This window comes from Anas acuta, chromosome 16 (genome assembly GCF_963932015.1).
Source record: "Anas acuta chromosome 16, bAnaAcu1.1, whole genome shotgun sequence".
NCBI classification, from domain to species: Eukaryota; Metazoa; Chordata; class Aves; order Anseriformes; family Anatidae; genus Anas; species Anas acuta.
The window spans coordinates 7,887,399-7,913,826 of record NC_088994.1 but is presented as its reverse complement, the minus strand read 5'-3'; the positions used below and the strand labels follow the sequence as shown (position 1 = coordinate 7,913,826).

General features: G+C 40.3%; 1 protein-coding gene across 5 annotated transcripts in view; it reads left to right on the top strand.

Annotated features, from left to right (window-relative positions):
• Positions 1 to 24,247, top strand: part of NCOA6 (nuclear receptor coactivator 6) — a 44,108-nt gene extending 19,861 nt beyond the window's left edge. For 2 of the 5 annotated variants that reach the window (XM_068700632.1, XM_068700633.1), the window contains exons 8-15: positions 2,256 to 2,402; positions 3,266 to 4,385; positions 9,876 to 9,997; positions 10,785 to 13,760; positions 15,751 to 15,819; positions 17,527 to 17,563; positions 20,285 to 20,433; positions 23,650 to 24,247. In XM_068700632.1, the coding sequence (XP_068556733.1) occupies positions 2,256 to 2,402; positions 3,266 to 4,385; positions 9,876 to 9,997; positions 10,785 to 13,760; positions 15,751 to 15,819; positions 17,527 to 17,563; positions 20,285 to 20,433; positions 23,650 to 23,696 (4,667 nt within the window). In that variant the 3' untranslated portion in view covers positions 23,697 to 24,247. The other 3 variants (XM_068700634.1, XM_068700635.1, XM_068700636.1) reach the window with 3 other exon arrangements.
• The last annotated feature ends 2,181 nt before the right edge of the window (positions 24,248 to 26,428 follow it).

The window sequence follows — 26,428 nt, the reverse complement described above, 5'->3', positions numbered from 1 at the left end:
CATGTTTTCACTTCCTCTTTGGTTGTGTGGTATTTAGTCTTCTCCTTGGACCTCTGCACACACATCTTTGCCTTTTTGCTCTTCGAAGGCTTCTGTAACAGTGAAAGAATTTCATTTGTCCATCCAAAGATCTTTTGTGTCCTTGTTTTTCTTTTTCTCTCGTGAGCCTTTTCTAGTACTTTGCCTGACTTCTTCTAGCACTTCTCTCTCTCTCTCTCTTTCTCTCTCTCTCTCTTTCTCTCTCTCTCTCACTCTCTCAAAATACTCATTTATTCATCTTTCTCTTGAATGGCTGCTCTCAGATACCTGTACACAAGCTCTTGGTTAAGTCTTTAAATTTTTTTCTTTCCATACGTGTAAAATATAAGCCATATTCTTTGTCCACAAATACACACAGTACTGTATGGATTTTAGTTTCCTTTATTTTCACACTGCACATCTGAAATCTGTAAGGAATACCTGTTTTTTGGTATTTAGGATTTAGGCAAGTGTCCTGTGTCTTCACTGTCTGCATTGTGGATCTCATTCGAATTTGGATGAGTTTGTTTTACGTGAATTGTCTTAGTTTCAGGATTTTCCTCTTCCAAACTGTTCTTAGGGCCTGCCAGCACCCTGTGCTTGCTATATCTTCTCTCATCTCCATCTTCAAACTGTTATTATTAGAAATGTCACGTTTCTTTTCAGTTTTGTCTCACTAACTACATATCCCCAGTCAGAAATCACTATCTTCTAGGTAGGGTAACCCTGACCTCTAGATAGCATATAATCTGTGTTCTCTTTGTTTTCTACGTAAACCTGCTACAGACAAAATCCTGCTTCTGCTTTATTAAATAATAATATTCCAAATAAACTATCAAAATATGTTCTTTGGGACTCACTCTAGAACTTAATTGCTAAAATCAGTAAGCCTCATCTGATTTAAAAAGACAGAATTCTGTTGATTTCAGTAAAGGTATTTTCCACTTGCGGAGGTTTTTGCCTGGCTTCTGTCCATGCTAATGTCCATGCTTAAGCTGTGTTTAGGGATCTTTCAATTTTTTTAGCTATCTTGCCTTTGAACACTTTCATTTCACATAGTTAACTTTGCAAATCAGAATTTTTATTAGATTGAGAATAGGCCAAATTAACATTTTTTTTCTCATTTCAAGCATTTCTGTATGCAGAACTTGCCTAAAAGGTTAGCAGAACTAAAATTATAGTCCTGTGAGGTGATGCTTTAAGAAGCATTTGTTCCCTATTTGCAGATATACCTTGTGTTTGACCTGTAAACTTGATTATCTTAAAGTTTTAATTGTAGAACTAAGAGCAGCTCACTTTACATAAGCAATACAGTAAAGTGTGTAAGGAGGCTGTAACCACAGAACCAAGGTTAATTTCTGTCTGTGGATAAGAAAAATGCAGGAGGACAAGGTTCCTTCTAGGTCCGTGGCACTATCTATGTGATGGTGAATTAAAAGAAGCAGGTTCTGTTAAAATTGTGTTAAAGTGGGTTTTGTTCATGCTCATGTTGGTAGGCACAGTGATGTTTTTGCTCTCTGTCCTAGAGCAGCAGTGGTGTTTTGATGTGTCAAGGTGTGGACATTGTGCCAGATAGAGAGGTGTCATGTCTCTCTCTCTGGCTATTGGAATAGCAGGGTTACTTGTGTAAAGTTGGGACTTGCTGCAGCCTTTCTGAACTCTTTGTATGTAGCCCTGCCCCATTCTTTCTCATTAGCCTGGAGATTTCTGAACCCATTTTGGGTGGAAGAGTTTTTCTGATCGTGCGTACACACACCGGTAGTGCAAAGGAGTGCTAAAAAGTGTGTACCTGTTGTGTTATGGTGAGAGTTCCTGTTCAAAAAATTAAAAAAAATGTAATAAAAATACAAGATGTTTGTGTACATGGATGCAGTTAAGGGTCTGATCAGAGATGAGATACAATAGAGAAAACAGTGAACTATCTTACATGAATTTCTAATTTCTAAAAAGTCAAAGTTTTCCCTTTTCCATGGGTTTAATTTTCTGCTTAATCTAGGAGCAGAATTACATTTTGAACTGAGTAATAGTGGTTTGTTAGACAGAGCTATTGCACAGATAAGAACTGTAAACACGCCTTCAGTGTGTTTCGTATATTGGCAGAAAACTTCCTGCCTAAACCAGTAATGCGACAGTACAAATTCAAAGGTATTTTTCCTATTGTAATCCAGTTGTAGAATTTTTTTCCCTTTTTTCTTCCTTCTTTTCACACTTACTAATAAGAAAATTCTTGTATCAAGGAATGCCCAAGCGCCTCCCTCCTGGGTTCTCTTCAGGCCAGTCTAACCAGAGCTTCATGCAAGGTCAGGTGCCTTCCACCGCACCAGGAACACCGGTGAACAGCGGAGCTCCACAACTACAAACTAGCCAAAGTGTGCAGCACACAGGTCTGTTTGGAACTAGTTTTTCCTCCTTTTTTTTTCTTTTTTTGTAGAAAACTGTGCTTATACTTGTGTAACACAATTACTAAAATGTTAAATTATTGCCAGTAATAGAGAGTTTTAGCTACCTGGGGCTGAAAGTGCTGCAGCGGTGTGCTATGCATGTTGTTAAATGAGGAAAATTAAAATGGGAGGCTGCTTGTGGTTTTCAAACAACACAAGTATTATTGCTTAGGACTGCTATACTAGGATCCAGAAGTATCCGTTTAGAAATTAAATAGAAGTAGTGTTGACAATTTAAGACTAAGGGTAATATGGTAAAACATAAAAGGAACTTCTTGTCCAGAAAAAAAAAAAAGATATCTTAGAAACAGAAATAAAAATATAATAAATAAATAAAAAGCTCTTGTGATTTGAAAAGATAATTATTTCATTCAAAAGCTTTGGAAGTCTGCTTACAGACAGTCCTGTAAAAATTAAATCCTTAGTTCACAAATGCCTCCATTTAACAATTCTGTTATTAGCATTTAATCTGGATTATGGATACCCTGATAATGTGATGTCATCACTACTGTGTGTGTATTTTGCAATCCATTCTAAAACAGCCTCAGTTTTGAAGTTTAGTTTTGTTAGAAATTGTTCCATTGAGTTAGGTGCTATTGTGGAATATTTTTAAACTTATGTGCAGATGAGGCTTACCAGGAATTTCAGTCATTCTGCAGTGTCGTATGTACATGAAGTGCCAGGCTAAGCATTTGTTTTGGAGTGCCAGTATGATTTTCTCTTTTGACATGTATCTCTTTTGAAGTGCCAGATGTGAAAACTTTATACCACTCCAATTGTTTCCTAATTGGCCTTTTTTATTAAAGGTGGTCAAGGATCTGGACCTCCTCAGAATCAGATGCAAGCACCACATGGCCCACCAAATATGATGCAGACCAATTTAATGGGACTTCATGGAAATATGAACAACCAGCAGGCTGGTGCTAGTGGGGTGCCACAAGTTAACATGGGCAACATACAGGGCCAGCCACAACAAGGACCACAGTCTCAGCTTATGGGAATGCATCAGCAAATCGTATCCTCCCAAGGACAGATGGTAAACATTCAGGCTCAGGGATCGATGAACCCTCAAAACCAGATGATACTTTCTCGAACTCAGCTCATGCCACAAGGCCAAATGATGGTAACACCACAAAACCAAAATCTTGGCCCTTCACCCCAAAGGATGACCCCGCCCAAACAGATGATTCCCCAGCAGGGACAACAGATGATGTCTACACACAATCAGATGATGGGACCTCAAGGCCAGGTCTTGTTACAGCAAAACTCATTGATGGAACAGATGATGACCGCTCAGATGCAAGGAAATAAACAGCCTTTTAATACTCAAAACCAGTCCAACGTTATGACGGGGCCAGCTCAAATGATGAGAGGACCAACCCCAAACATGCAGGGTAACATGGTGCAGTTCACTGGGCAGATGATGGCACAGCAAGGCCCTGTGAACGGTAACCCTTCTCAGGTTATGGGGATTCAAGGGCAAGTTTTAAGACCTACTGGACCTGGCACCCACATATCTCAGCAGCTTGGGGATACTACCACAACCACGAATAATGATGTGAACTTGACACAGATGTTACCTGATGTTCCCGTGCAGCAGCCAAACATGGTGCCTTCCCATATGCAAGCAATGCAAGGAAACAACAATGCTTCGGGGAGTCATTTTTCTGGCCACGGACTGCCTTTCAGTACTGGGTTTAGTGGAACGCCAAATGGGAATCAGATTTCATGTGGACAGAACCCTGGTTTTCCTGTCAATAAAGATGTCACGCTCACAAGCCCGCTCTTGGTTAACCTTCTACAAAGTGACATATCGGCAGGACACTTCGGTGTGAACAACAAACAAAATAATCAGAATGCCAATAAGCCAAAAAAGAAGAAGCCTCCAAGGAAGAAGAAAAACAATCAACAACTGGAACAGACAAAGTAGGTTTATTATCACATTGGTTTTATATGGGACCTGGGAAAGTCCTGCTGGCAACTTGTCAGTATTTTTTTCAGCAAGCATGCAGTGAGCCCTGTATTATTTCATATGTTAGCAATTTCTCTTAAGCGTTAAATGATAGTGCCATGGCAAGTCTGCCCCTGGAAAGTTCATTCAGGATAAAGAAAAAGATGGAAACATCCTAGTTCAGTTATAAATCTACTCAAAACAGCAATGTTCACTACATTTACTGGGTAGAGGAGGTATAGAAGTTGTTTTTAAATGCCAGTGGACACATGGGGCCGTGGCCTTTGGAGAGGAAGCTGCCACTCTTGGGCAGTCTGACAGCCACCATCAAAGGTTGGGAAGTACTTTCAGCTTTCAGAAGAGTTACAAGCCTCTGTATTACGATGTGCTGTGTAGACTAGGGCTGGGGGGGGCAGCTGTTTTCTGAGATGTGTGTATATCTGTGTGTTTCTGCTTGGGACTGAGTTAGACTTCTCTTTTAGTTGAAGCTGCAGCTAGGAGTTTGAGTGTGGTGCTCTCTGGTATGGGGATAACAAGCCCAAGCAATGCTGGCCTTCCTGCCCTAGGACAGGCTAAGAGGAAAAAGAAAGCCACAAGCCTTGAGAAAGAACCTGCAAATGCAACAGTATTTGAGAAAAAATGAACATATCAATGTAGTAGAAATACAAGATTGCTGAATCTTTTGATTCTTCTTTGACTGGTGTATTTTGTTGGCCAGCTGTTCTGTGATCTTTTGTTGGTGGCAGTGTATTAATGCCAGCACAGGGTGGTTGACTACTGCTGCTGTGTCTTTAATGAGCTAAAATGAATATGTAGGTGGATATGGTATATCTAATTATGTGCTGTATATAACTTCTGGCTGCAGGTGAGCCACAGGGTCATTGACAGGAATCCATGTGATGAAATGTCTTTTTTTGTCTGTTTTTTTTTTTTTCTCCCAGTTCCCTTTAGGAAAGAATGGAAGAACTTTGCACAAATTTACAACACAAGAATATCCAAATTTGCATAACCTGTTGCAAGGGATCTTTTGTGACAGTCCTTAACTATCTTAATTCCATAGTACTGTAAAATGCAGGAGCTGTTACTTGTATTTTGGTGGTCTAGAAATGCTGCATAGAGAAGGTAAAGCAAAGCAAAGTAAAATATGCAGTCCTTGTGTCTTTATTCATCATCTGCGTCTTTCATGGAAAGCCAGTTCTTTTTGCCCCAAATTAGATGCAAAAACATCCATGTATTTCTAGGAGGGAAGGTCTGGTGCTATGTGTAGAAATAAACTGCTTCAATTCTAAATAGATTTCAATAAAATAATAGCAATCACTGCTGTATTGCCATGGGTTCAGAGGGAGCAGAAGAGTTGGCACTCTACTCTGAAAAGAAAGTCCATTAATCATTAAAGAAAAGCCTTATTATGTTTCTGTTCTCATTGGTCTTGCTGATGATCACCCAGCTTCAGTGTGGCCTGGGAATATCAATAAAGGGATAGATAAAGTTTCCCCGAGCTTGCCAAGCCCCAGAAGACTATTTGCTTGTTATAAAGTTTTCAAAATAAAAGAAGCCTAAATTAAAGATTTTCCTATTGAGATCTAAAAATTTAAAAGAATTTCTAGCTCATAAATGATGCTTTTAATGAGATTTCTGTTTACTTAACAAAAGAAATACTACTTTCTACTTCTATCACTTTGATTTTCAGTGAACTTTCTCCTGGCTTTGTTACTTGCAGAATAATGTGTTTGTCTCCTGATATGGATTAGCATTTTGTTTCTTAACTGGCTGTGTGTTGATCCCTTGTCCTCACAGGAGCATGCAGAAGGGTGTTATCCTCATAAAGGGGTTAGAGTGAAAAGTTGAGACTGCTCTCCAGCAGAAGAAGGGAGACTGCAGTGCAAAGTCAAAGCTGGTCATGATTCCTTCCTGCCTCACTCACTGTCTGCATCCTTGGCATAGTTCGCCAAGCTCAGTGCTTACTTGCCTCGGAATTGCGGATTCTTTTATGTCTGACTTGGATCAATACCTTTTGTATCAGAAATAAATAGGTGCTTCTCATCACGGCTTCTCTGTAGTTATTCTTCAGAACTGTAGAATTCAAAGCAGCAAACCTTGTTTAGAAATGCAGCGAACTTGATAATAACACTAAAAATGATTCCATTTTTGTTGTTGTTAGAAATTGTTGTGGAGTTGTAATAATGCAGCAGTACCATTAATAAAACGGTTTGTAGGCTGGGCCACATGGGGTTGTTAAATGGGGTAAGTGTACTGTTGAAAAACTTTATTCAACTGAATCTAAAAATAGCTTTCAGGATTTGCCTAACTGAGCAATTCAAACACTGGAATAAAAAACGAGACGTTTTGAATAAATAGGTGGTTTAAAAGTGATTCTGTCTGTTTGTGGAAAAACATAGGTAACAGGATGGAAAACAAGGAAAAAGATGCTAGATGAAAGGTGATGGTGGAGAAAAATGTGTTGTTAGTGGTATTAAACATCAGCACAAGCACGTTGCCCTGTTGGCAGCCCTTGACCACATGTGCTGGTAGAAGTAAGGTGCATGGCAAAACGCTGCTGCCGCTGGCATCAGGGCAGGTGGTGCCTGGCACTGCACCACGCCAGCAGGGCTGGTCCTGCCCGCCTCTTCTCTGTAGCTTTATTTTTGCATGGCTTATTTCGCCATCTGCAGCCCTGGTTTTTGTTGGTTTGCTTTCTCTCTTCTGGAGTTCTCTTCCACTCCGACTGGGATTTTACATCTGAACGCTGTGCTTGGCAGTGCGGCTGGTAGAGCTGGGGGTGTGCTTAGGAAACACTGATAATCCGTGCTGTGCAGCTGGTGCCTTCTTACGCCGAGAGCAGTAAGAGGGAAGAACAAATAAGGAATGTTTATCCCTGCCACACAGCCTTATTGTCGTGCTAGTTATTTGTGTTTAGAATTTGATGGTTTTTTAGATATCTGGTGGTTGTTAAATGCGTTCAATGAATTTCAACTCCATTTGAAATTCAATTTATATTGAATTTTTCCAGTAACTATAGTAGCAGGTGTTCCCACGGTCACTGTTATTCTTTGTTACTGTGTAATAAAACTCAAGGTTTGTTCTGCAAGGATTTGTTTGTAGCTCGCCTGGTGGAACCCATCAGGCAGGAGGCATTTTTTAAGAATTGGTTTTACACTAAGATTGTTTTCTAGGTAAACCTGTTTGCGTGGTAATGCTCTCACACCAGCTTTTTGTCTAATCTTTAGCTGTTGCACTTTTATTCCCCACTCCCGTTTTAAAGAATCACCAGTGGCAAAATTACAAATTTAAGGTGGTATTCACAGTTTTAGGCAGTTCGTCTTGCCTGCACCACGTGGCCTACAGCAAAGGCTGAGCTGCTGTGGGAGATTTTGTTGTCGGAAATTCTTCCCACTCGTGTCCACTACGCGTTGCTGGGACGTGTGGCTGCGTGTACAGCGGCGTGTTTGTGGGCTGCATTAGCAGACACCCCGGGCTCGTGTCCTTGCTGCAGTGCTTGCCGGAGGCTGTGTACACTCTGGGGTTTCATGCCAAGTGGCCATTCTGAAGGAAGAGGTTGGGGTTTGCCAGTTTTCATCACATTTATTAGCAGGGGCGGGTAAGCCTGTAACAACTGCATCATAAAACTTAACGGCGTGCTGGATTAGACAAAAGATTTAACTCCAAATACTTTCCTTGGCAATGCTTGCTAACTCAGTAGTAATACTTGGAGCTGTTCTGTTTCTGAGCTTTCTTCTCAACTTGATTTATGTTCTCCCTTCTTTCGACCTGTGAAAGTTCAGGGACCTTCATGTCACACTCTGCTCTTTAAACATGTTTTAGGTAGTTAATAGGACATCAGGACAGGCCTGGGTTTCTCCCCATCAGCTGTGCAGATGCCAGAAACTTTCACTGTCAAGTAAACTTAAATAGCAGAGATCTCTCCACCTTTAAATACTTCAAGTTCTTGTTTTGCTGAAAATTTCCTTTGTCCTTGGCATTTCTGCGTAATTCTGCCTCTCCTTGTAGGCAGTGGACCTATTTTGGTATCTTTAATTTTAACTTCGAGCTTTTATCACGTAGATCTCCCTACAGCCTTGGTGTAGTCGTGAAGCAGATAAGCAGTTATGGTCTTCTACTCTTCATCCCTCTTTATCTTGCATTCTCTGACCATCTGTATTGATAGTTATAAAAAGGTGGTTTATTCCTAAGCCTGCAAAAGCTGTCCTGATTGGAAGTATTGAGCACTGAATCTCAACAATGTTAAATGCTCCTGCAGTCTCCTGGAGCATCAGTTCTAGAGCCTCAGCATCCTAGAAAGCTCTGCCAGCTGACCTTGAACATCTGATATGTCGATGCATTTGTGCTGTGGCACTAATAGTGGTCGCCAACACCCTGAGCTAGTCACCTCTGGGTATGTGGTGATACCAGTGAAATAAAACGCTGTGCATCTACTCCTTATATTTGTTAATAGAGATGTGATGGCAGTATGTGAGGGAAGCCTATTTATATATAATTTGGAGTATCCCTTGCCTATTTTATTTTTTTCTACCTTGAATTTGAGTTTTTTAACTAAGGAAAGAAGCAAATAGAATCTTACAATATCCCGAGTTGGAAGGGACCCATAAGGATCATAAAGTCCAACTCCTGGCACCACACAGGTCTACCCAAAATTTTAGACCATGTGACTAAGTGCACAGTCCAATCGCTTCTGAAATTCGGACAGGCTCGGTGCAGTGACCACTTCCCTGGGGAGCCTGTTCCAGTGTGCAACCACCCTCTCGGTGAAGAACCTCTTCCTGATGTCCAGCCTAAATCTCCCCTGCCTCAGCTTAACACCATTCCCGCAGGTCCTATCAGTGGTGCTTACAGAGAACAGGTCACCTGCCTCCCCACTGCCCCTCGCGAGGAAGCTGTAGGCTGCGATGAGGCCTCCCCTCAGCCTCCTCTTCTCCAGGCTGAACAGGCCCAGTGCCCTCAGCCGCTCCTCATGCGTCTTCCCCTCTAGGCCCTTCACCATCTTCATGGCCCTCCTCTGGACACTCCCCAACAGTTTCAGACCCTTCTTGTACTGTGCTGCCCAGTACTGCACACAGTTCTCGAGGTGAGGCCAAACCAGCTCAGAGCAGAGCAGGACAATCACCTCCCTCGACTGACTAGCGATGCTGTGCTTGATGCACCCCAGGATATGGTTTGGCCCTCCTGGCTGCCAGGGCACACTGCTGACTCACATTCAACTTGCTGTCAAATGCTTAGATGAATAGAGCAACAGGCATCTTGCTGCTTCTTGAGTAGTATGTAAGGCACGGGAACGATTGTCAGCAGACCTCAAACAAGTGTTCACGTTTGTCATGTTATACCTGAAGCATTGATGTATTTCCATGAGTTGCTTGCAGGTCTGTTCAAAAGTGCTGAGACAATAGTAAAAGCGGAATTCAAACACTGGTGTTAAGGCTGTATCTAAATTGCAGTTATTTTTCTTTCAGCTCTTCAGAACCTCGTCCAGGTGGTCTGGAGGAGAGTGATCAGTCATCAATGTCTGGAGATCAAGGAATGAATGTAGATAACTCAGGCCCTAAACTTTCAGACTTTGCAAGTAGGCCACCAGGTAGTAGGATTTTTATGTGGATTATTTGAATGTTGTAACTTAAATAGATATTTTTACTGATCTTTGTGACGGTATTTTTTTTTCTTTTCATTCTCGCATATTCAAGTCCAAACCTTTTTTTTTTCTCCTAGTAAATAAATGATGCCATTGTTTAAGTGTGTTATTTGAATTAGCTCAGTATGAATAGATGGCCGTGTTCTCATGTATCATTCTGCAGGTATCATGATGAACTCTGCAGAATTACTTAGCAGTATCATAATTGATAAAGATTCCTGTGCATCCAGCAGTAGTACAGACTGGTGCCATAAAATCTGAGCATTAACCAATAGGTGATTTTTCAGAATTAAGAAATGAAGGTTACAGTTGGAATTACCCTTTATAAATAAGAAGGATTAAATCCAAAGTCCTCAGGAATTTAATGTTATAAGCCACGTGGGTTATTTTTAGCACCATTTTTGGCTCAGTGATATATCGTAGAATCTACTTTGTATGCTAGGAGCAGCCAGATCTGTAACAAGCTTGCTAGTTCATGTTCCACAGTGGCTGTCAAACTTTTAGGTTTGCTTTAAGGATAACTAACTTGTGGAAGTCCAACTCTGCATTTTTAAGTGAAAACAAGCCTGGGGACAGTTGTAGAGACTGTTTGAGGTGGCAGGAATCCAGAGTAATAGCTAGTAGCTGGTAAAAGTTGGGAGTTCTCCAATTTGGTGTTGTGCAGGTCATTCATAAATTAAGTAAAAATGTTTTCAGTCTCTGTGTTTTGATGAATGTCACCATGTCTTCTTAGGTTATCCTTCTCAGCCAGTGGAACAAAGACCACTTCAGCAGATGCCACCTCAACTCATGCCACATACACAGCAGCCACAGCCACAGCAGCAGCAGCCGCCACAGCCACCACCACAGCAAGCCCAGGCACCACCACAAACACCGCAGCAGCAGCAGCAAATGATGATGATGCTTATGATGCAGCAGGATCCCAAATCAGTCAGGCTTCCTGTGCCACAAGGAGTTCACCCACCTCGAGGACCTCTGAATCCAGATGCTCAACGAATGCCAATGCAGCAGAGTGGTAACATGCCAGTAATGGTTAATCTACAAGGTCCTGGATCAGTGCCTCCATCTCCTGATAAACAGAGAATTTCCTTGCCAGGCAATCCTTCTCTGGGAAATAATGCAAGAAAAATGGTTTATCAAGATAATGTACAGAATCCTTCCAGCTCACCTCTAGGGGAGGTTTCATCAGTGCCTTCCATTCCAGAAGGAGGTGGAACTGAAGTCCCCCCAGCATCGGGAGCTCAGAATAATTTGACATCTCATTTAGTAGTTTCACAGAACCAGTTAATGATGACGGGACCCAAACCTGGACCATCCACACTTTCAACTGCCCAAGGTGCAAGTCCTCAACAGCAGTCTAATTCTCTGCCTGGCACTCTCACACACCATTTTCCAAACGTTGCCACCCCATCACAAACTTCAAGGCCTAAAACCCCAAACAGGGCTAGCCCAAGGCCATATTATCCTCAGACTCCTAATAACCGTCCACCTAGCACGGAACCCTCTGAAATAAGCCTGTCTCCAGAGAGACTCAATGCTTCTATAGCTGGTCTTTTCCCTCCTCAGATAAATATTCCTTTACCTCCCAGGCCTAATCTCAACAGAGGATTTGATCAGCAAGGTCTTAATCCAACTACTTTGAAGGCCATTGGACAAGCCCCATCAAATCTCACAATTAACAATCAGTCTAGTTTTGCTGCTCCACAGTCACACAAATTGGAAGGTGTGGTCATGAATTCAGGAAAGCAAACCAACACTGGAGGAACAAAGAGAGCAAGTCCAAGCAGTAGTCGAAGGTCCAGTCCTGGATCCAGTAGGAAAACGACACCAAGCCCTGGCAGACAAAACTCAAAAGCAGCTAAATTATCATTGAATACTCAGCAGAATCCATCTCTCTTGCAGAACATAGATATGCAAAGAAATATGATGGTTGGTCCCACTTCTTTGCCAACACCGGTGACAAGTTTTCAAAATAATAGCATGCTAAATAATCAGAATCCCACAGTTTCTGTACCTGCTGTTGCTGAAGACAGTAAAGAGAGCCTTAGTGTTCCTCAAGATAATGAGTGCCAGAGCACACAAGGTGTCCAAGGTAACAAAGACCAGCCCAATATTGAACTAAAAGCTATCCCTACTCCGGAAATAAAAACATTGGTTCCAGAGGAACAGTCAAAAAAAGATGGGCAGGCCTTAGACACAGGTAAGCTTCCAGTTCTGGAGGAGAGTAAACCCATGGTATCTCCAGCTATGAAGGAAGCACCCACTTCTTTAAGTCAACTTCTTGATAATTCTGGAGCTCCTAATGTAACCATTAAGCCCCCTGGGCTGACTGGTCTTGAAATGGCACCAATAGTCACCACTGTGGAGGACCTAAAAAAGATAGCTGTCATTCCTCCACTGCAAGATACATCCTCTAGCAAAGAGCCATCTAATTCACTTAGCTTGCCTCAAAATAATGAGTCCTGTTCAAATGCAGGGCATCAGGAACTGGGAGAAATAAACTCAAGTGTTACACAGAGCATTCCTCCAGTAATGCAAAGGCCTGTCAGCTCTTCTTCTGTTTCAGGTCCTTTACCACCCAACCAGATAACAGTTTTTGTAACTTCAAACCCTATTACATCTTCTGCTAATACGTCGGCACAATTGGCATCTCACTTGCAACCTGCGTTGGTGTCTACTGTTGTCACAATGCCTAACGTAGGCAGCAAAGTTATGGTTTCTGAGGGACAGTCGGCAGCTCAGTCTAACGCCCGGCCGCAGTTCATTACACCTGTTTTTATAAACTCATCATCAATAATTCAGGTTATGAAAGGGTCTCAGCCAAGCACGATTCCCACAGCACCGATGACATCTAACTCTAGCCTAATGCCTCAGTCAGTCGCTGTTGTGGGTCCCTTACATATACCACAGAATATAAAGTTCTCCTCTGCCCCTGCACCTCCTAGCACGTCCTCTAGCAGCCCTGCTCCTAGTATTCCCACCAGCAGGCCCCTGGTTCTAAATCCCTTGGCACCTCCTGTTCAGCTGCCTTCTCCTGCTACCACGACTTCAAATGTTTCTTCACATCTTCCTGCCCAGCCAGCGAAGGACTTCAGCCTCGAGGAGGCAGCTTCTCAAAGCAATGGATCGAGTGACCAGTGCTCTGTTACAGTGACACAGTCTGGACCTGTTGTTTCACCTCTTCTTACCAGCAGTCCAGGATCTGGGAACAGACGAAGTCCTGTTTCATCAAGTAAGGGAAAGGGAAAAGTAGACAAGATTGGTCAACTCTTACTTACAAAAGCGTGTAAGAAAGTCACAGGCTCCCTCGAGAAGGGGGAAGAGCAGTATGCTTTGGATGGAGAAGCAGAAGGTCAGGGACCAGAAATGTCAGTCCCAAACAGTTTGGCAACAGAACAATCACCAGCAGAACTAGACAATAAAACTGTGACACCTCCAGCACCCAGTCTTACAAAACAGAGCACTTCTGGGCCTGGCAATGTGAGTGTTAGCACTGCTGCTGCTGTTTCTGCTTCTGTATCTCCAAGCTTACCAACAAGCACTCCTACAAGTGCACTGTCAGCTGTAACCACTCCAGTAGTCCCAGAGCTTGCACCTGCAACACCATGCACTAATGGTAGCAACCACAGCAACTTACCAGCTGAGCAAACTGGGGTTGGTTTGGTGGAGGAGAAAACAGGATCACATCAGGAACTGCTACAAAATACAGGTAAGTTCACTGTTGACCTGCTTAAATGGAAGACAGCAGATTGCTTTCATAACTTGCGTGCCTTTTTCCGTGAATGCAATAATATAGATGCTATAAGCAGACCACTGCTTTTTGTTCTTAATATCTGAGCAATACACAGGCTTGTATTTCAACAAGATTTGCATTTCAGATGTTTTATCTTAATTTTCATTTACTGCTTAGATGTGGTGTTTGATGTGAACGTATGATGCAATAACAGAAGAGTGACTTCATATAACTTTTAGAAGTGGGGAGGCAAAACTGGATGTATCGGCAATGACAGAAGCAATGCTTAAGGCATCTTTTAAACTGGTAGATGGCTTTTTCTGCTTTAGCCTTCCCAGAGAGCTTTTATAAATGTAATATTTAAATACATTGACTTAATTCTGATACTGTATGTTAATTTTAATAATTCTAGTTCCCAGTGTGGGGACCTTAACCTTCTAGGGAAATAGCTGAGCTACTCCAGGGAAAACAAAAAAAAAAAGTCCCACACCTTATGTCGAGGGAAAAAATTAAAATGTTAATTTCAGAGAGACAGTTGAAAATGGAATTATGAGTAAGTTGCATCCAGTGACATAAAATATCCTCATACCTGACCTGTTTCCTTACGGCTTTAATTCAAGCATCTGGCAAACTTTATGATATCGCTGCTATTTATTAAGGCTGGTTTTAATCTTTTGAAAATGGTATGGAAATAAGCCATCACTATTGAATCAAGCTATTTGAATATCTGTTGTGCTTCATATCTTGCATTTAGGCATGAATTTTATCTTTGAGAAGATAAAATCATAGAAGATAAAATCCACCTAAATCAGTAGAATTGAGAGCTTCAGCTTGAGTGTGAATTTCCATTTCCCTGTGGATAGATGTCTGAGATGTGGATACATACATCTTAGCTGTATGCTACTAGATGTTGTTATTAAATGTTTACTTTGAGTTTCACAGAAGGAATCCTCTTTTGTTAGGAGAAAAAGTCGTTGACAGGAGAATCACGACATAAAACTGTAAAGCAGTCTTAAAGCAGCAAGCAGTGATAGCACTTCTCAAATGCTCTTGCTGCTGCTCCACTTAGTGTGTAAGAAAAAAATCAGGAAATGTATCTAGCTTCAACATAAAGAGTATGGATACAGTTACTCTTATGCGTGAAGCAATCTGTGTTTCCAGTCTGGAATATTCTGGTTGCAAAGTAACGGTGTGTACATTCTCTCTAGATTTGGGAGGTGGTATCAACTAGTGAAGGACAACGATGTAAGCATCTGAATGTACCTGTGTTTTTACAAATGGAAGTTAATATTCTTTATTTAAATGGGAACCTTTAACTTTACATCTCCATGCTCTTCATTAAGTTCATTATCACACCTAAGGGAAAACTGAAAGGCATTTGTCTAACAGGAATTGTTTTTTTATCTTATTTTTAACTTGGCAACCTAAGGAAAAAAAAAAAAAACACATTAAAAGTCACTTTATCTTATTGACAGAGCTCATCATGCGAGCCTCTGAAGCACGTTTTGCTCTTTTGCAGTTTGAGTGAGGGAGGGTATGAATTCAGATTAACAAAGATGCTATTTTTCGTTTGAAATGAGCATTAAGCTGAGAGAGAGAGAAAACTATTTAGTTTCTAGGTCTTTCTTTAGTTTCTTTGTCTAGTGAAAAAAACATTACCTTTAAAAATACACTTTTTTCATACTTAACTTCATCACTTATTCTAGTTTGGGAAAACTTGCTTGGAGTAGCTTTGCTAAAGGGTTTTTGTGTGTGTGTTTTGTTTTCATTATTTCTTTTTTAAAAGGGAGATGTATTAGTGTGGGAGGGAGTAGTGGATGGGTTAAAAAAATGCATCTATAAATGTAAAAATGCAGTAAATTGGAAGATTCAGAATTTTGCAAAAGCAGCCCAATTGCATGATAAAAAAAAAATAAATTGAGATTCTCTTTGAAAATAATGCTTTTCCCCTCCACTTCTATTCTAGCATCCTCTCAACATTTAACGCAGAAAAAAAGTTCAGTTGCAACATCAGAAAGTACTGTTCAAAGAACAGGTAAATCTTACTTTGGAAAAGCAGAATTTAGGTGAACTAAGCTCATTTTGTTTTTGCCTCAAAATGGTAAATCATGAATATTTTTATCAATCATGAATATACTTTGTAGATTGGTGGTGGTTTTTTATTATTATTGTTGTTGATGGGTTTATTTTTCTGTTAGATATGCTGTGCTTTAGAAATCTCCAAAGCCTTGCTGGAGCTTCAATTAGGGGAATGAATAAAATGAAAGAAAAAATCCCCAAAGCAGTTTTTATAAGTTCAAGTTGTAAGCATGGAGGACTGGATTTGTAATGATGCATTTGGTGTGTTTGAGTTTTGAAGTTTTTAAGAGCAAATAGGAGTTTTCTCTGATATGGGACACTTCTGAAGATATTTCCCAAAGCCATGGTAGGAACATAATTTTTGGAGTTCTAATCCTTTTTTTTTTTTTTCCCTCTCTGTTCAAAGCTTTTAATGAACTCTCTGCAGTGTTTCAAGGATTGAGTCATGACAGATGACTTTCTGTTGTTGCCATCTATTATCATGCACATCAATTCTGTGGGGTTTTTAAAAAGCAGCTTCTAAGATGAGTAAGGGAAGTGGATAGATGTGGACGTGAAGATGAAAAGTGGCACTTCCATCAATTTGCTTTATGTAGTACGATGAGAATTTAAGCTTGAAGAAAGTAAAAGTTGTACTACATTACTTTCATAAAACTTAATTTTAAAGATGTTCGTGCACCCTGACAGGGTTACATCTGTCTCTGCACTAGGGCTTATGTAGTCGTATTAGGGAGTTCCTGCTCAGGGAAAAAAGCACTGCTGTTACTGATTTTTGTTATTGGGTGTTCTGTCCATTCAAGTTTTAAGTAGGAAGAAAAATAACTCTTCCTATATGTTACTTAGTCTGTTTTTTTCTTTTGTCACCGAGACAGTTTTTTGGACATGGTAATATATACACTTACAATGAAGAGTCTGATGTTCCAACAGTACAAATCATAAGGAGTTGTTTATCATAACAGGAGTAGCATTATGCCTTCTTACTCTTTTGACGGTTTTGTTCCTTCTGTGCATTATAGCAAACTTGGAGTACTAAATTGCTCCTAAAGGCAAAGCCACAGTTTTGTGCATCACTGTCCTGAACAATGTGGGGTGTTCAAGGGTGAGACGAAGTCCAGTATAGGTGAAGTGATAAACTAACAGTGAATTAAGATGTTACGTTTCAATGATAATCCCTAAATCAGTGGCAGTTTCTCACATCAGGTACTGTGTTTAGATACAGGTACTCCATTTGAACTAAGTGTCTGGTACATAAGGGGATAACTAAAAGTACAATTTTACACGTATGATAGATTCCAATCAGTATTTTTAAGGTGTAAAGCTGATTACATGTAGAAGCTCTAGAAGGAATAAACTGACTCAAATAGAAATTTTCAAAGGGAGAGGACTGTAGCCCTTCTTGAAAAGTTTCTCTGTAGTTTCCTTCTGCAGGGTTTCTTTTAACTTTTCTTTGTCATAGCTGATGCAGGCCAAAATCAGAGAGAGCACTGCCTGATGTCGCACTTCATTTGATATGTGAGTTTGATTTGCTTTGAGAGTAACAGTAGATGAGGGAAGCTTATTCATCAGATGTTAACACATAATGAGACAACTGTGATATAGTCATGCCTTGTCAGCAAGTATGTAATTCTACAGCAGACCTAAAAATTATCTTTTTCTCTTGTAGAACTTGAAACAAATGCTCCCGTAGTTGCTGGTCAAAGGTAAGGAGATAGTTTATATAGATTCAGAATAGATACAGCTTTCATGCAAGGAAGTCCTTTTCTCTTTGCTTCAATTGCGCAACTTAAAAAATTCTTCTATGTTGTCTTGTCACTTTCTTGGCCATACCCTTTCTTTCATGCTGAAGAATTGGGCTAGATGACTGTTTCAAAATGTTACTGAAATGCAGAATGTAAGGTAACTTTTTCCCAAATCTGTCTTCATGATTTGAGCAGTATTTCCTTATATCCTTTCAGACCTGAGTGTTTCACATCCTGGAAGGGTCTTGATGGTTCTGGCATTTGATATTTTCTGAAAACAAATCTAAAGTGCAATCCCAAAAGCCTTCAGAGTAGCTGTCATGTAAATTTTTGTTTTCTGAAAGTAGGTCTTTCTAAAGTAGGTCTTTCAAAAGTTTTTTTTTATTATTATTTTATTTTTTATTTTTTCTTCTTCTTATAATTTACATGTGCTTTAGTTATCGTTTTCTCCGGAGTTCCTCTGTGTTTGATTTTTGACACTTTGTTGAAACCCGGTAGGAAAGCGTGGTAGAATCTTCATCTTGTCCTTTTCAAGACATTCACTGATTAAAAGAATAAATTTCAAATGGCTGTGTTCTGTCTAAAGAAAATACTGTTTTCAAGATCTATTTCTGTTATATGTCTGTTATTCTGTTCTAAAACTACCAAGCTCTTACACTCACTCTAGGCAACTATGACAGACCTTTGTAAGGTGTTTGATAACTGCTGGCACAACTGGCCATGTTTTTGATGGTACCTTTATCAGACTGAAATGATCCCATAAGTCAGGGTAAATGGATTAATTTACTTGATTGGTTCATCAGGAAATAAGGCAGTGTCTTCTTTTGGAAAGGAGATAATTCAATTTATTTTCTCAGATCAGGAAAGATTCTGAATTGAATATGTAAATATATTTACCTTCAGATGGGTTGGGATCTTTCTGTAGTTGTATCAAAGATGAACTAAAATTCTGACAAGTTTGCTTTAGGGCGGAATTCTTCTAAAAAGCTGAAGGTGAGACTCTTGACAGATGAGGGGATTGTCCAAATGAAGTGTCATTGAGCACATCAAATGATCCCAAGTACCTTTCTGTTTGGATTTTTTTTGGATTGGTGTCTTTCTGAGCAAGACTGGAAAAGAAGGAATGTTTTCAGGCAAACTAAAAATGTAGTGATGTCTGATATTCACAGCAGTCAGCTTTAAGTTCCCAGGGTGAAATGGTGAACAATACAAACCTCAGAGCAACCTTGTAGCATACAAAACACCAGAAATATTTTTACTTGGGCCAACTTTAGTTCTTTCTATAAAATCAAAGTAGAGTTCTATTGGTCCCTATGAAACTCCAAACTTAAGGACACTCATTTTAACTCTTCAACAATGATCCCTAATAATCGAACTTTAGCTGATGATGCCCATTTGCTTATTCAATCCTCCAGATCTCCTCTGAAGTAGGTGTCTGTTGTTTCTGCTGTCCAGGTTACTTACTGGAAGACCAGTTTGTCACCTGGTTGGTTCAGTTTATAGACTACCCGTAGTACTGACTACTGGGGAAATTGATTTCAGTATTTGTTTTGTGTCTGAGACAATTAATGTGCTTCCATATTCTGCTTTACTCTGTGTTCCCTTGCTTTTGAGAATGCGTGACTATCTTTCCTTATTATTGACAAAGTGTGTTTTATTTCAGATAACTGTTGCTTAAAACTGCAAGTATTTGTAGTAGTTTCTTTCCTCTTAAAGCAGGACTTCCTCTGAAATACTGACACTGTAGTAGAACCTCTAATGCACAGGTCTGCTTTGTGTGTTTTCCCATCAGTTCTCTGATTAAGGCATCCTTTAATGAAATCTTGCAGGTTTCAGACAAAGGTCATAGAATGAGTTTTCTTTCTCCTTTTCCATTTTCAGTGGAATATTTTATTTGATTAATTATCTTTGAATTCACAGGAGATAAGTGTAGCTTAATGTTCAGAAACTACTTAGTCAGCAGTTTGTCTGGCATAAGCGCATTAAATAGAAAACCCCCAAACCTCAGGGTGAGTTTACAGGGCTAATAGTAACAAAATAAGAGGAGTTTGATTACAACATGTAACACTCCATTTATTGTATTGGTGACAAGAAACCTAATTTCCACACTACCTAAAACTATTTTTTTTATAACAGAAGTTCGCTGTAAAGCTTGAAGAAAGTTTTAAGCAAACCATAAGCTTTTTATTGTGTAAAGAAATCATATAGATCAGTTAACTGAGTCTCTGTAGTGAAAACAAGAGCTGGCATACTTGCTTAAGCGTTCATAATTCCTCCTTATGTTCATCTGCAATTTCAATTCTGTATTCCCATATCATAGCAGTCTCTAATGTAACTTGTTTGCTTTTCCTAGACTTCAGTAATGGTGGCACCTGTGGAAAACAGAGCAGACAATTTATAATGCATCTAATTTCTTGGTCTTCTAATGTTGAAAATATTCTCTTTGAGGACTTCTCAATTCTGTATCCTCTGATAATTTTTAATAGAAATGGACTATACTCTGGCTTACTCAGGTCATTCTTCATCTGATAAAACTTCTGGTATCTCTAGCATTTCATATCTTCAGTGCTAATAGTCCGGAACTGGTACCTGTGTCGGTCCATCCTTCAGCTTGTCTGAGTTGCATAGAAAAACATAATCCTTCTTACACTTCATCAGAAATATTTTGTCCCACTTTATTAGTAATGAGACAAAAGAGAATTGTGAAAAGTCTAAAACTCCAAGTAGAAGAAATTCAAGAACAGAGGATTCTGCCGCTTCACAGGAAACTGTAGAGAATGGACAGCGCAAGAGGTCCTCCAGACCAGCATCTGCATCCAGCACTGCAAAAGGTAAAATGCACAGCCATCATTTCTGTGGAGAGGGCAGGAAGTAAAATACTTCCCAGAATATAATCCTTTCAGTAACTGGGTCATAACTATGGTTTACAGTTTGTAAATGTTGTGTGCTTTTAACTCTAGTTTCAATGATTTTAGACACAGGTTGGGTTAAAAGTGTTTACCAAAATCTGTACTGGCAGTAAATCTTGTATGGATTTCCTATTGTTAAATTCGTGGAACTTGTTTTCTGCAGTACTAATCAACGTAGTATTCAGCAAGCTTGCCTAGTTGAATTCTCTTGGCAGAAGTATGTTGTTCAAAGGACTGTACTCGGGTTTAAAAGCGTCTTTTTATTTTTTTCATCAAGTCTGAAAGACATGAGAAAAATGCTTAAGTCTTCCCAAATGCATGGTCAGCTTTTGCAAGCCAAATGCTCGTGCTCAGGCACACTCGGAATGCTGCCTGGGTGGCAGCCTGCAACCATCGAGGAGCGCTGTGTGCTTGTGCACAGCTCCTCAGCTGTTTTTTCCACAAACACATGAAATCGTAAAGTTCAAGATACTAACCCATGGCATTGGCAGATGCTGACGTGCCTTACTTCTATACGGGTTACAATCTTTAACAAAGTATGCAGCATTTGTGTGATTGACACGTTCGTTACCAGAATGCATGGTCCATGGTGCCATTTTGCATTTCTGAAGCTAACTGTGTCAGCTCCTTATGTTTAAGGGTCAGAAAAATTCTGATGGATGAAAGTTGTGCAAGAGGGTAGAGAGACCACCAAGAGGAAACGTTTGACCTATATTTTAAAGATAACATACAGAACTAAGAGGTATTAATATAAAATTATTATAAAAGTCAAGTTGAATTCAGCAACCATTTTCCGTATTAAAGATGCTAAAGTTTGCTGGTAAGAGTATTTGCATTTATAAGAGTTTGAGAGATTTCCAGCTGTACGTAATTGTCTAATGACTCTCAAAGATTATATAAAGAGCCCTATATGTTCTGCAGTTTTATGGCTGCTGAATTTAATTAAATTTTAGTGCTGCTTACTTATTGTGGCAGGATTGTGCAGAATGCAGAAGAATCAGTCTGTATTGTAAAAATAAATTATATTTCATGATTGTGAAAAAAAAAGTTTGAAAAATGTGAAGCAAATGTAAAATGGATTCAGTGATGCTTCGTGAGTTTGAGGCTATCTGAAACGTGTGACCTGCCCCACGTACTGTAATGAATAAACCTAAAGATGACAACCAGTGGCATGTCAAATTCTGAAAATGTGGGAACGTAAAAGTATATTAAATTTAAATAATAGCAGAACTGACTTAGGGGTTTTGTACTGAATTACTTGTTTACCTCTGTAACTAAAATAATTGTTTTTAAAACATGTATCTGAAACTGCTGTGGTGTCTTAAGGGTTTTGCTTGAAAGCATAGGTTCAGTTTATCATGTAGTACCCTGGGCTTTGATTACCTTATCTCTGTGCAAGCAACTGCCTACTTCAAAGCTGTAGACAAAATAAGTAAACCCGAACACTTCTGTGGAAGAGTTCAGCATGAAGACTTAGTGAGGTGTAACGTGAGAAGCGTAAAGAGGTTTGCCACTTGTGCCTACTCTGTTCTTTGTATTTATTAGTGAAACATAGCTTAAGAAAATGTATATTTTGTATGACCCTGGCCTCCTTCTAGATGTCTATGGTTATATTATCTATGTCCTGACAGACTTGCTAATTCGTGTTAAAGAGAATGCAGGGTTGGGAGAAAATAACTTTTGAAATAGAGACTGATTATAAAAATGGCCTTTAGAAAAAACGTAGGTATAGCAGGGAGAGAAAATCAGATTTTGACCAGTTCATGTATGTATAACCCTTGGAAAGTATCAGGAGGAAAGGAACAGAAGGATAGCTGTAAAAGAAGAGGGCAAACAGAAAATCAGCCCTCATCATTACCTGCATCAGGGTGCAGGTTTGGGGCAGAAGCAGATGAGGGACGACTGGTGGTGCTTACAAAGGAGCGGGGGCTTCAGGACTGCACGGCTGCACAGCCACTGAAGGCTGCTGAGAGCTGACCCATTTATTCTGTCAAGCACAGACTTGGGCAGCAATGGGGATGACTAGAGCTAATGCTGCAGGTGAGCAAGCTACTTAAAAGTAGCGTTACTGCTCGAAGGGAGCTCCAGTAACTGTAAGTCAGGCCTGTTAAGATGTTTCACTTCTGAAAACTGGTACTGTACTGGTATTTTTAGTCATTAGAGTACCTTTCCAGCAAGGGCTGTTTCAGTGTTTACTGTAGCTTTGGGGTTGTTAAATTTTGAAAAGTTTATCTATTTATTTATTTTTAATGCAGCATTTAATAGCAATGGAGTTGTATCATTGCTCTTCTAATTTTAGAAGTTTTGGGATTTTTTTCCCTTTTAACTCTGAAATACACACAGCTCTACTAGCTATCAAAAAATATTGTGAAGAGCCAAAGATTCATTGCCAACATTTAAAATCACATTTAAAAAAAAAATCTAAAGATGCAAATTCTCAATTCTCTCTTTTTTTCTGTTTTGAAATGGAAACGTAGTGCCTTGGTAAGTGCACTGAAAACGTCATCTGGTTTCACTGTAGCTTCTGCAAGTGCTTCTAGTTGTTTTGCTGAAGTACTAGATAATATTTTGTATCTTCTGCATAAGCTGTTTTTTGTGAATCATGTACACCGAAGACACTTGTTTACTAATGATCTGACTTTCCAAGGAGTCAAACAACTAGATTTTTTGTGGCAGAGTCCAAAGCATTTTTCTAAGTTTTCAAACAACACCATGTCCAACTACTGTGCTTGGATATAATTTATGCAGTTTGTGTCCAAAGCTGCACAGGATGTTTCAGGGAGACTTACTTCCATGTTATGTCTGAGCAAGTTGTGGCATGTGGGGAACTAAAGTTAAAGAACAGTTTAAAATACAGAACATCTATTTTTAAGGCCATTACATTAAGACTTCATACTCACAGAACTCTGAAATTGCATCTGCGTGTTTGTAACAGAAGCTAGTGGGGACTTTTCATTATTGTGTGGCTGCTGGTGGCTGTGATCAGGATGAAGGGTCCCTTGGTGTTAAGTGTTGTGAGAAATCGATTGCTGTTTCCACTCTGGTGTGATTTTAGGAACATAAAAGGGCAATCTGTGCAGCTCTCATGAATGGATTACCAACTTAGTATCCATGCTTTTTTTCTTCTCTTAATTTCAGAAACGAGTGCCAGTGCAATGCAGTCAAAAAGAAGAAAATCCAAGTAAATTACTGCATGGAAACATGAAACTTGTAAATGAGTGTGAATTTATCAATAGCAATTTTGAGCTGTGATTTTTCTTTTTTAAATAAAATTCTGTACAGTAAGTCATTTTAATATTATTCTGTTCCCAATAAATGATTTTTTCTAAAAAAAAGTGATAAATAGATATTAAAAATGGGTTCTTTTAAAACCCTCTGGATTTACAAAGTGAAGTCCAGGGTTAGCACATTAGGTTAACGTGTTTGTAAGAAATGGAAGGGGAGGGGAAGACAACTGTAAATTTATTTGTTTCCACTTTTCATAAACAAATTAGAATACAGGGTTGTCATTTTTAGGTATTAAAATGATGTATTGTGCTGTTGTTTAAGTACTGTATGTGAATAGCAGTAAGAGGGTTATAAACAAACCCAATCTTGTTTGGAAGTGTAAATAATTTTATTATATAGTAGATCTGATGTATTTGTTGTAGAAATGGACCAGTGAAACAAAAATAAATTTAAGGGTTTGTATAATGTGGAATCCCTCATGCTCTAAATAAATGTTATTGTCCTATAATTTGGGTTGTATTATTATTAGCAGCAACAACAACAGCATCATTCCAAACAGAAAGATTGAACGGATTATTTAGAGCTCTAGGCCTGCAAGCTCCTTATATGGAGCTTTAGAAAGGAATTTGTTTAACCACAAATGAATTAACTAATGCAGCTGTTCTTGCAAAGCAACAAGAAAAAAATCAAATGCAAGCCTCCAGCCCTCAGGATATGTGCAATTAATACATATTGAGGACACCCAGAAGACAGCTCTCCCCACAAATAATGCTTCTCAGCAGGAAACACAGCTGAGAAAAATACTGTATTAAATGGTTTGAAGACTTTCTGAAATGTGGTAGCCTGAAGCATGTTTATCTGGGTAGCTATACTGCCATCAGTGGTGACTTGTTTGTATGTGCTGCTACAGAAAGTAGGTCAGCCTTTTTGTTCCCGGGAGTTCTCATGGTGAGAAACTGAGAAGCGAGTCTTTCTAGCTTGCTTCTTGCCTTCTGCATAAATAGGTATTTACACTTTTTTTCTTAGGGGTTTTTTTACATACTCATATTTAGGCAGCCTTTTAATAAATATAAATTGTCAGGTGCTGCCTCTTACAATGGCAGAAATTGCCTATTTGTGCACAAGGTAATGGACATGAAGCAAAGCTAACTTTTCCCCTTCCTCCCTGTCAGAGTTTGGATGCTCTGTGGCTGTTGTATGGTCAAGTCAGATTTTGGTGTGGGTGCACTTCTGCCTCGGCTGTCCCTGAAACCCCAACTGTCCCCCGGGTGCTTACACTTCTCATCCGTAGCAGGGGGTGGTCTGAAGTTGGTTTCCAGAAAAAATACCTACACCTGTAGGATTTCATATATATAAATCTTTATAATATTTATATATAATATACATGCATTTCACACTCCCATATGCAGTCAGTAGGAAGCCATTTGAGTTTCTGAAGTGCCCATTTTACTGCTTCCAGCCTCCACCATGTTTCTTAACCTTGCCTTTAGTTGGTTTTATTCTACAGGTGAGCTTGTGCTAAGGACATGGGAGAATTACTGCAAGCCTGTCAGAAATCCTGGTGACTTTGCTGGAGGTGGAAAGGCCATGCTGTGGTGTTACTGTCCCACGTCCTACCCCTGAGTCTGCCTGAAATGTCAGGGGTAAGGGTTAAGTGTGCGGCAGCCTGGGGTCTGCTTCATCCTGTGCCTGGCCTCGGTGCTGCTATTGCCTGTCAGGTCAGGGCAGGGGGGATGGGGAGCTGGACAAAGGCCACGAAACTGAAGGGTCATGAGATCCTGCACCTGGGAAGGAACCGGGGACCCCTTTTGCTGGTGCCTGGTCATGGCATGCTTCAGTTTTTTATTGGTGTCCCTTTCCTGGACAACTCCTCAGTGGCTGGCTCAGGAGCAGCTCCGCAGGAGGAACCCTGTCCTTGGGCAGCAAGGAGGCTTAAGCTGATGCTGTTCATGGAGGTGTAGCCAGTGCCCCTTCCCTCGGCACTTGTTAGACCAGGTGTGGGGTATTACCACCCAATTTCCACCCCCACATGCAAGAATATTATTGATAACCTGGAGGAGGCTGAGTAGAGGGCCAAGATGGCCAAGGACTGGGAACACTGGGCCAAAGAGGAGATTGAGGGAGATGGGTCTGCTCAGCCCTACAGGTACTGGAGCAGATGAAGCCAGGCTCTTAGAGAGGTGCATGGGGGAAAGAGGGGGGACCGCTAGCAAAAATGGAAAGAGAGGAGCTGTGGGTGTAGCCAGACATTCCCCTGGGGACAGACAGGTGCTGGGCTGGGGCCTAGAGAGCTGGTGGGGTCTTTGGGGATTTTCAAGAATTGAAGCCCTGTACAAGAGGGTCTGAATTTGGTGCCTAACCTGCTGTGAGAAGGAGGCTGGACTGAAGACCTCCTGACGTCTCTCCACCCAGAACTGCTCTGCCTTGTCTCCTGCTGCTAACTGTGGTTTTCCCACAAGGAGGTTTATCAAAGCTCTCTTTTACCCATGTTCTATCCCAGCTACCTCACCGAACAATTCCTTGCAGTGCTTCTCCTGGCAAGAGGGGCGGGAGCTGTGGGTGGCTGCTTCTTCCTGATGTCCAGCCTAAACCTCCCCTGCCTCAGCTTAACACCATTCCCGTGGGTCCTATCACTGGTGCTTACAGAGAACAGGTCACCTGCCTCCCCACTGCCCCTCGCGAGGAAGCT